Genomic DNA, 9,853 nt, shown 5'->3' on the forward strand with positions numbered 1-9,853 from the left:
ACACATCTTTCCTTCCTCCGTTGCACATGGCCTACTATTTGTCCTCAAGTCTTGTTCTCTTGAGCCTCCTCAGAGAAAATACAGGCACAGAAAAGAGCAGATTCTGGGTCTCCTCGTACTTAGTGAAACGACTGCCTTTTTTTTTTTTTAATGTGAAATTTATTGTCAAACTGGTTTCCATACAACGCCCAGTGTTCATCCCAACAGGTGACCTCCTCAGTGCCCATCACCCACCCTCCCCACCCTCCCACTCCCCATCAACCTTCAGTTTATTCTCAGTTTTTAAGAGTCTCTTATGGTTTGGCTCTCTCCTGCTCTTTTTTTTTTCCTTCCCCTCCCCCATGGTCTTCTGTTAAGTTTCTCAGGATCCACATAAGAGTGGCAACGTGGATGGAACTGGAGTGTTATGCTAAGTGAAATAAGTCATACAGAGAAAGAAATGACTCTATCTTTAAGGCCCTGAGGCTGAGTTCCATGGTTGCCACAACGAAGCAAAATCAGGGGAGGCAGGAGCGGTATCTGCTCGGAATGTCCCAACTGCATAAGGGAGGGAGTCACTCTTAAGTTAAAGGAGACTCACCAGAAAAGAAAGCTTATTTCAGACACAATCTTCCTTCCTTTCTTCTTTAATATTTTAGTGAAGTTGAGGAAACAAGGGTAGAGGTTATTCCCAAGTGAATACGGATCAGCATCATACGCTGGAACGTTACGGAAAACCCTGTGAAGAATCCTCATGGCAAGTGGGCTTAAGCCCCGCCAAGGGTTCTGCACTCTTGAAATACAAAAGCCCAAACCAGGGCCGGCTTCACGGATCTATGAACAATGCACGTGGCCCATGCTCAGGGGACCAGTGCCTGGGGTTTGATGCTCTGTGCTCACCATATTGAAATGTCGATGCTTTTATCCTTGAGTTTGTGTTTCCTATGAGCTGGCACAACAGTGAAGCTCATCCTGGAGGAGTGGAGCCTCAAATCACGCATGATCCTGCCTCCCAGTGCTCCTTCCCCTTGTCAGAAAAGGTTCTCGGCTACCCACTCCCGTGTCCCCTGCACCCAGTCTTCTGCCCCCACATGACTGTCACACTCTGTCCCCTGCCATGACCTGGACAAGGGTCAAGGAGGGTTGATGTTGGGCATGCGTGCACTGAAGTGTCCCAGAAGCCAGTGTGGCTGCCCTCATATCACGCGGGAAGTACCACACTGGTGGGTGGGTGGCCAGCCAGAGTCTAAGACACCCAAGGAGCAAGCCCATCCCAGGTGCAGGTATCTACTGCATCCGGCAAGGGGGTTGCAGTATACTTGGGGGTTGCCCATTTGCCGTGGTTGGAGCACTAGGAGAAGGAGACCCCTGGCCCAACTCCCAGAGGACAGCATCTAGAACAAAGTGCAATGCATTGGTCTAGAAGCTTGCAGAACAGGGTACCAAGAGTACCTGAGTAAGCATGTCCGCATCTGGCAGACCCCAGGTACCTGGGAAGGTCTACACACATCCTGCAGATCCTCCTGTGAAATGCCCACTGGGCACACCCCATGTTGCACACCTGGCGGGGGAGGGGTTCTCTCTTCTCCCTTCCCTCCTTCCTGAGTCTGGCTTCTCCTTGTCCCTCTAGCCCATCTCAAGGCACCCTCCAGGCATGAGTCAGGAACGACAAATTGTGAAATGCTGCCGATTTGGCAGACAAGTGACATGCTCCAATATTTGCACATAACAATGGCAGTGAATATAAAGATGAAGATTGAAATCCATACGAGTAACTTAACTTTTCAATTTTTTTCTTTACTGCAAATGACATTGAACAGCCAATTTGAAACACCATGACAAACTGAAAGAGCCACAGAAGGAAAAGTGTTTTGTATTTAGTTCCTTGAACAACACTCTTTTTTCTTGATATTTGAAATAATGGCCCATACGTTTTCATTTTGCACCGGGTCCCAAAAATTCGGTAGTCAGTCTTGAAGTAAATTAACCAACTAATCAAGGTGCCTGGGTGTGTCAGTCGGTTAAGCGTCCAACTCTTGGTTTCAGCTCAGGTCACCATCTCACGGTTTCATGAGTTTGAGCTCCACATGCACGGAGAGTGTGGAGCCTGCTTGGGATTCTCTCTCTCTCTCTCTCACTCTCTCTGCCTCTCTCTGCCCCCCTGCCCCACTCACTCTGCCTCTCTGAAATAAATTTTAAAAATCTAAGAAACTTTAACCAACTAGCCAATAAAATCCTAAAAATAAGAATAAAACTGGGGTGCCTGGGTGGCTCATTCAGTTGAGCATCCAACTTCAGCTCAGGTCACGGTCTCGTAGTTGTGGGTTCGAGCCCTGCATCAGGTTCTGTGTGCTGACAGCCCGGAACCTGGAGCCTGCTTCGGATTCTGTCTCTCTCTCTCTCTCTCTCTCTCAAAAGTAAACATTAGGGGCGCCTGGGTGGCACAGTCGGTTAAGCGTCCGACTTCAGCCAGGTCACGATCTCGCGGTCCGTGAGTTCGAGCCCCGCGTCAGGCTCTGGGCTGATGGCTCGGAGCCTGGAGCCTGTTTCCGATTCTGTGTCTCCCTCTCTCTCTGCCCCTCCCCTGTTCATGCTCTGTCTCTCTCTGTCCCAAAAATAAATTAAAAAAAAAATTGAAAAAAAAATTAAAAAAAAAAGTAAACATTAAAGAAAATTAAAAACAAAAAAGAATAAAACCAAGGACTTGTAGCCACCCAGAACCCGGCTCCACTATGTTCTGTGCCGGCAGGTACTTGTCCCCCATGGGACCCACGTGAGGCTGGAAGTTCAAGGAGGTGGTCTGCCCACACCACCCACGTGCCCAGTGGCCAAGCCTGTGGGAGAGCATGTCTGCTCCACACCCCACAGCCCAGATCTCACGTTCACAGACAAGGAGGCCCTTCCCCACCACCCCTGTTGGGGGCATTGTCACGCCATCGTGTACGTGATATGTGCAAACCTGCAGCGTGCCCAGGGCCCCACCCAGGGAGCCAAGGGCTGTGCCAGATAATTCCAGAAGTCCCCAGTCACCATTCCCGCCTGCATGGATCAGCACCGAGTCCCGCGGGCTTCCGGGCCGGGTGACAGCTACGTGGCCGGCAGGTGATGCCCACCAGCACCGCAGAAGCGAAGGGACCAGGTGCACCCCATCTACCCATGACCCTACGGCCTCATCACTTTCACAGGAGGCTGGAAAGTGTGTGGAATTGGGGCAGAGACCACTCAATTGCAGCCTCCTGTGCGGGCCTGCTACCCCAGGGCAGTGCCCCCAGACCCTCCAAGTCTTTGTCTACACCATGAGTGCGGAGGCTGGGTCCTTCCTAGCCCAGCCCTGGCAGCTCATGTCGTGGTTTCACGGGTCGTGAGTTTGAGCCCCGCTCATGTCGGGCTCCATGCTGACAGTGCAGAGCCTGCTTGGGATTCTCTCTCCCTCTCTCTCTGCCCCTCTCCAGCTTGTGTGAACTTTCTCTCTCTCAAAAATAAATAAATAGGGGCGCCTGGGTGGCGCAGTCGGTTAAGCGTCCGACTTCAGCCAGGTCACGATCTCGCGGTCCGTGAGTTCGAGCCCCGCGTCGGGCTCTGGGCTGATGGCTCAGAGCCTGGAGCCTGTTTCCGATTCTGTGTCTCCCTCTCTCTCTGCCCCTCCCCCGGTCATGCTCTGTCTCTCTCTGTCCCCCAAAAAATAAATAAAACGTTGAAAAAAAAATTAAAAAAAAAAAAAAGAATGCATCTGTCTTACCTCTTCCTGGTGCTGACCAGGGAAAGGAAACTTGAGGGGTAGAAAGTCAGCCTGTGCATTCTGTTGTGATGGAGTTTGATTGTCAGGAAGATTTGAGAGTCTTCAACTTAGACACTTGGGCTTTGAGCCCCGACTCTGCCCACTGTCTAGCATCGTTGTAAGAACTAAATAGTGCTTGAAAAAGCACGGAACATGTTTCCTGCAGCCGGCCCTGCAGAGTTGCTTCTCTGAACCTTTTTCTGGTTTCTCAAATTGAAAAATTAAAAATCAATTGATAGGACTGCATTCAAAACATGCAGACACATTTATGCCACAGTCAGATCTCCTCCATCTCTCAAGTCAGCAGTGGAGGGGCACCTGGAAGGAGCTGTTCCACAAGCCTCCTCTCGCCCCGGCCTTTCCTGTTAACAAACAACACGTGCCCTGGAAGAAGCTGGAAGCAGCCTGACCTGCATCCTCGCCCAATTATTTAACAAGGGGGCAGGGACAGGGAGGCTCCAGGGCTTGTAAGGAGAGTGAGGTGCTGCCTTTTCAAATCTGAAGGACGCATAATCCGGGCAATTTAGGTAAATCAGATAGGCATTACCAGGTTAGGGTTAAACCTCCAAGAATGGCTTGGCAATTGATTGCAGAAACAGCAGCTATTAAGTCCTAACTGAGTAATTTGCAGCTTACCCCACCCCAGCTAATTAAAATGTAATCAGGATTGTCTGGCAATGTGTGTTCCGTCAGCAGTTTTTCTCCTGAAGAGAAATCATGCCAGGAGACCACAAGAAAAGCCTTTCACGGGAATTGGCTTGATCTAAACTGCTTCTTTAGCCGCTTAAACTGTAAAACAAATAAATTATAGCAACTGACAATTCAATTAGAAAGAAAGAAGGAAGGAACGAAAAGATACTCTTTCTCTCCAAGAATGGGTTGCTCTGTTTTGTTTTCTGGGGCGGATTAAACCGTAGTGTACGTCGCATCTTCTCAGGAGAGGGGCTCTGGCAGGGCAGGGCGGTTTGGAAACCAGGTGGCCGGGGAGGAGCCCCCTCCAGGATGTCCGCGTCGTGTCAGCGCGGAACAGGAGAACGCGGTTTTCCCTTTCTCCACAGAGACGGGAGGATCGCAGCGGCTGCCAGTTAGTTCCTCGGAAACCCACTACGTGTTGCACGAATGCGCACTCACGCACAAGCACGCTTCGCGAGCGGGTGCGACCTCTGAGGATCCCAACTTTGAGTTCTGTGCGATTCGGCGGCGCTAGGTTCCACTAGCTCTCGGGCCACGAGGGACATCCCCCAGGCTATGGAGATTCGTCCCAAACTCCACCGTCATTACAATCGCCTCCTCTCGCACCTTAGTAGCCGGGGCCCCTTGGAAAGCCCCCTGTGGGAGGTGGCAGGGGCGCCCAGTTTATGTCCCAAGATCAGAGGGCTGATCTTGCAAAGATCCCGGGTCTCCTTCTGGCCTCCACAGCTTTGCTGAGGCAAGAAGGAAGGCAAAGCTTGGAACAGGTGAGCCGCTAAGGAGAGAGGCGGGAAGGCCGTGGAGAGAACGACGGCACACGAGAGAAATAAGGCGTCTGCGAGAATGATTTCAGACCGTGCGCACTCGTGTGTGTGCTGGGAACAGGAACAGGACGCGCCTCCGCAGAGTCGGCCGGCCGCGCAGATGCGTCCCCCGCACCCCGGGTTCCCACGCCGAGACCTGCGGGGACCCTTGCTACGGTGGCTCCCCGCAAGGGTCCCCGCAATCCACAGGCGCCAAACGCGCGCTTCTCTGAACCTCCGACGTTCACCCTCATCCAAACGCACGCTCTCCCATCCTCAAGCAGAAGGTCCTACGGGGCCCGGGGCAGTCACCGACCCCGGGGCTCTGCTCGGAGCACCCAAACCCGGCCCTCCAAGTCCCGTGTCCCGTGCATCGCTTCCCTTACTCTGCACACTATCCGCTGGCAAGACGGAGAAGCTCCGGAGCTCCAAACTGGGGCGCGCACAGCGACCACCCCCACCCCCGCTCCCGCACCAACCCACACATTCTGGAACAGGCGACTCGGCCCCAGCGCCCTGTCTGCGGCTCCAAGGGTGGGGGTGGGGGGGGCCGCGAGCTCCCGGCCCGCGGATGATGAAAGCGGCGCTCAGAAGAGACAAAAGTGTCGGCCCGCGGGCACCTGCGGGGCTGGGCTGCCCGCGCGGGTCCCCGGGCGCGGCTGGGCGCGCCTCCCGGCCTCCCTCCCGGCGCCGGCGGCACCGAGGGCCCCGCCGCGCCCGGGACTTTGCGGGACTGGCCCGGAGCCCCGCGCGCGGAGTCGGGGGAAACTCACAAGCGCGCACACGCAGCCTCGGAATCTGCACGGCGGCTCGCCCCCTCCCCAGACAGCGCCGCTGGCAAGGATGCTGCAGTCTCCGGTTCCTTCGGAGGAGGCGGCTGGGGACGGGGGCTCGGCAGCCCCGCTTGGAAAGCCACGCCGAACCGGGACGGCGGGATCCGCGCGCCGGGCCCGGCCACAAGTTGGGGCGCCCAGGCCGGGAGGCAGGCGGCGCGCGCGCCCCCCCGCCACGGCCCGCGGCGCCGGCGCGGCGGCTCCCGTACCTGGAAGTGCTGGAAGAAGGCGGACATGCGCGTGATCTGCAAGCTGAGGCACCTGGACGAGCAGCGCGCGCGCTGGACGCTCACGGCCGACAGGGACTCGTCCAGCCGCCGAGCGGCCGCGGCGCCGGGGCCGCCCGCCAGGCAGCCCCCGCAGGCCGCCAGCCAGAGGCAGAGGGTCAGGGCCGCGCCGGGCGCCCCGGGCACCATGGCTGCAGGTCGGGGGCGCGGGCGCCGGGCGCTGGCCGAGGCTCCCAGCTCCGCGCCGGGGCCGCACTGCCGGGGACACCTCGCGGCCGCCGCAACTCCGCTGGAAAGTTCAATCATTCAACTCCAGCCCCGCGCCTTCCCCGCCAACCTCCTCCCCGCTCGGCCTCGGGGGGCGGGGTGAGGGTGACAGGCGGCCGCGCCATTGGCTGCGAGCAAAGTGAGTGACAGGGGGGCCGGGCCGAGGGCCGTGGGCCGGTCTAAGGGGCCGCGAGCCCCCGCGCTCAGAGGCTGGGCGGCGCGGACCCGGTCTCCCCCGTGCGCCCCGCTCTGGGTGGTCGGGCTCCCACGCAGGCTCTCCGGCAGTCCGCACTCCCCCCGCCCCCCACCATCCAGGTGATAAGCCGCAGGTGTGAGCAAGCCCGGGCCTGCGAGGTAGCTGCCTTCTTGGAAAGGAGGGCCCGGGGACCCCCAAGGGCGTCCGCCCGGCCCAAGGAAGGACGCAGCGCCTGGAACTTGGAGGCTTCCTCTCCAGTCTGTACCCCGGGTCCAGACTCCGCTCGTACTTTCGCATATTCGAATTTCCTTTTTTTAATTTTTTGTTGGTCCCAAATAGTGCAAAAGAACTAAGTAACAGAACTGAAATGGGCATTTCAGTGACATTTTCCTTCCTCTCCCTGCCTCCCCCATTCCTTCTTTCTTCCTCCCTTCTTCCTTCATTATAATGACCCGGGAACCCATGTGAGTACCTAGCAAGTGACATTTGTTAGACAACAGCCCCACACTCGCTGTTTCCTTGGGTGTCTGTTTTCCTGGTAAGCGCTACTCTCCCAGTGTGGTGATTCCAAACAGAAAACTTTCCCAAACCCTTCCCCATGTATCCGTCCCAAGCCTCTTGGTTCAGCCTTTGTAGCAGGAAACTGCAGCCCCCTATTTCTTGCCATCTTTCCCCGTGCTCTCTCAGCACACATGTTCTCTGTCCCCAGAGAGGGCCGTGCCGCAGAAAGAGCTGGGGCGCAACCGTAAGACACCACCTGGAACAGAGTTTGTGCTTCCCTGAGCTCCATGGGGAAGGGACAGCGCTCAGTCTCCTGGCTTGTAGAAGCCCCGAGAGAGGGCCGAGATGGGATCCTGCAGGCTGTGCTTGAGGCATGGGGATATTTATTTAACAAGACTGAGTCCAAAAGAGCCATGCACACCCCTTTTCAGGTGCAGACCACCTGACTGACGTCCCTGTGCCCTGACGGCTCCACATGCTGTACAGAATGGCACTCACACGTTCTAAACCCTAGGACCTCCATCGGCTCCCAACTAAGCACAGAGAGGGTCTATCTAGAGGCACTCACCTGCCCAAAGATACATCACAAAGTCTGATTCCTCTTCACCTAAAGCTTAGACTCTTTCCAGTATCCGACCTTCCCTCCCCACCCCTACCCCATTCTTCTGCACATTCTCCACTCTGTGATTCTGAGCTCTTCCTGCTAAGTTATAATGACGACCATCTACAGTTATCCTACTATACCTATGATTCTTTTTCAAGTACATCACTTTTTTTTTAATGTTTATTCACTTTTGAGAGAGAAAGAGCAGGAGAGGAGCGGAGGGGGAGGGACAGAAGATCCAAAGTGGGCTCTGCACTGACAGCAGTGAGCCCAATGCAGGGCTCCAACTCAGAACCATGAGATCATGACCTGAGCCAAAATCAAAAGTCAGATGCCTAATGGACTGAGCCACCCAGGCACCCCTCAAGTACAGCATCTTCTGTGTATATTTCTTCATATAGTTAAGTCAGCAAGGCCAATACTCACAATTCACTGCTTAGTGTGTTTCTCAATGAATTTTTTAAATGTTGTTTATTTATTTATTTATTTGACAGAGAGCAGGGGAGGGGACAGAAACAGAAAGAGAGAGAGAGAATCTCAAGCAGGCTCCATGCTGTCAAGCCCGATGCAGGGCTTGAACTCACGAACCACGAGATCATAACCTGAGCCTAAATCAAGAGCCAGACGCTTAGTCGACTGAGCCACCCCGGTACCCCTCTCAATGCATGTTTAAAAATCAGGGAATTCAAAAGTTTCTGTAGGAAGAAGTGACTTCGTGGGTGTGCACCCTGCACAGCCGTACAGAGCCCCACCTTAGAAGGAGCCACACTTGGTTTAATGTTCTGTCACCATCTTGGTTTTAATTTCAAACAAGGTTTGAGTTGTGCAGCCAGCCCTATGTGTACGTTTCAGCATGACAATACTACCCTTGAGCAGGAAACGTTAAAAAATGTAGGCATGAGCTCAATGGTTTGTTTAAAAGATGCTCAGAAATGTGAATGGAAATCTTTCTCGAGTATGTTAAACACGTACTATTGACCAAGAGTAAAGAAGCTAACCTTGGCGACCCCAAACTGGAAGGTGTATACAGCCTCACAGCAGTGAATGGAGGTGTGTTGTGTGAATACAGGATTGTCCTCAAAATCACTTTCTCTGGGAATTGCTAAAAAAAATGTCCAAAAGCTGTGGCAGACCATTTAACTTTTAAAGTTCAACAAATACCTGGTCTCCGTGGAGGCAAGGATATTATGCATGCCTACATTTTCTTATACCTTTGATTTATAACTTTGCATGTCATATCATGAAATTTATATTCTAGAAAGTGAAATACGGACAAGCATGCTGAGCTTTTAAAAACAGCATTTAAATGTTCAAAGGGATCACTGTTGTTTTTTTTTTAAGTGTGCTACTTATATGGTTTCCATAGCATATACATGTCGATGAATAAATGCATTTTATAATAAACCACAACAGAGAACATCTAGTTGGTTGAACAGAAAGCTTGGGATTAAACATATAAGGCCACCCTATGCATATGTTAAAATTATACTTGTGGTTATATTGCTTTCTTGTTTTAGAATTATCACAGACATCTTCTGTGGCTATGCTGGCCTTTTTTAATGTTATTTATTTTAATTTTAGTTTAAAGTAACTTTTAAAAGGAAAACATTTTGGTAAAGGCAGAATAACAGTTGTAATCTAATGTTTTTTATTCTGCATACATGTGCTCAATTTACTATGCATTTCACCCTGCAACTTGGCTGGTAGGAGCTCTCTAACGTTTTTTTGGAAGTTTATTTATTTTGAGAGAGAGAGAGAGAGAGAGAGAGAGAGAGAGAGAGAGAAACGGCTCGCAAACAAGGGAGGTGCAGAGAGAAAGGGAAAGAGAGAATCCCAACCAGCCTCTGTGCTATCAGAACCCAATGTGAGGCTTGAACTTGTGAACTGGGAGATCATGGCTTGAGCCAAGCTCAAAAGTTGCATGCTTAACCGAGTGAAGCCACCCAGATGCCCCAGCAAGCTGTCTAACTTTTGA

General features: G+C 53.1%; 1 protein-coding gene across 1 annotated transcript in view; it reads right to left on the reverse strand.

Moving 5' to 3' along the window:
- ANOS1 (anosmin 1) overlaps nt 1-6,499 on the reverse strand; it is a 187,257-nt gene extending 180,758 nt beyond the window's left edge. Inside the window, exon 1 of the mRNA XM_047075872.1 lies at nt 6,293-6,499. Coding sequence (XP_046931828.1) covers nt 6,293-6,499 — 207 coding nt within the window. The remainder of the gene's footprint in view (nt 1-6,292) is intronic.
- Between the last annotated feature and the right edge of the window lie 3,354 nt (nt 6,500-9,853).

The sequence above is a fragment of the Lynx rufus genome, unplaced genomic scaffold (genome assembly GCF_022079265.1).
Source record: "Lynx rufus isolate CCGP_SWC_20201006 ecotype Redwood Valley unplaced genomic scaffold, mLynRuf1.p SCAF_14, whole genome shotgun sequence".
NCBI lineage: Eukaryota > Metazoa > Chordata > Mammalia > Carnivora > Felidae > Lynx > Lynx rufus.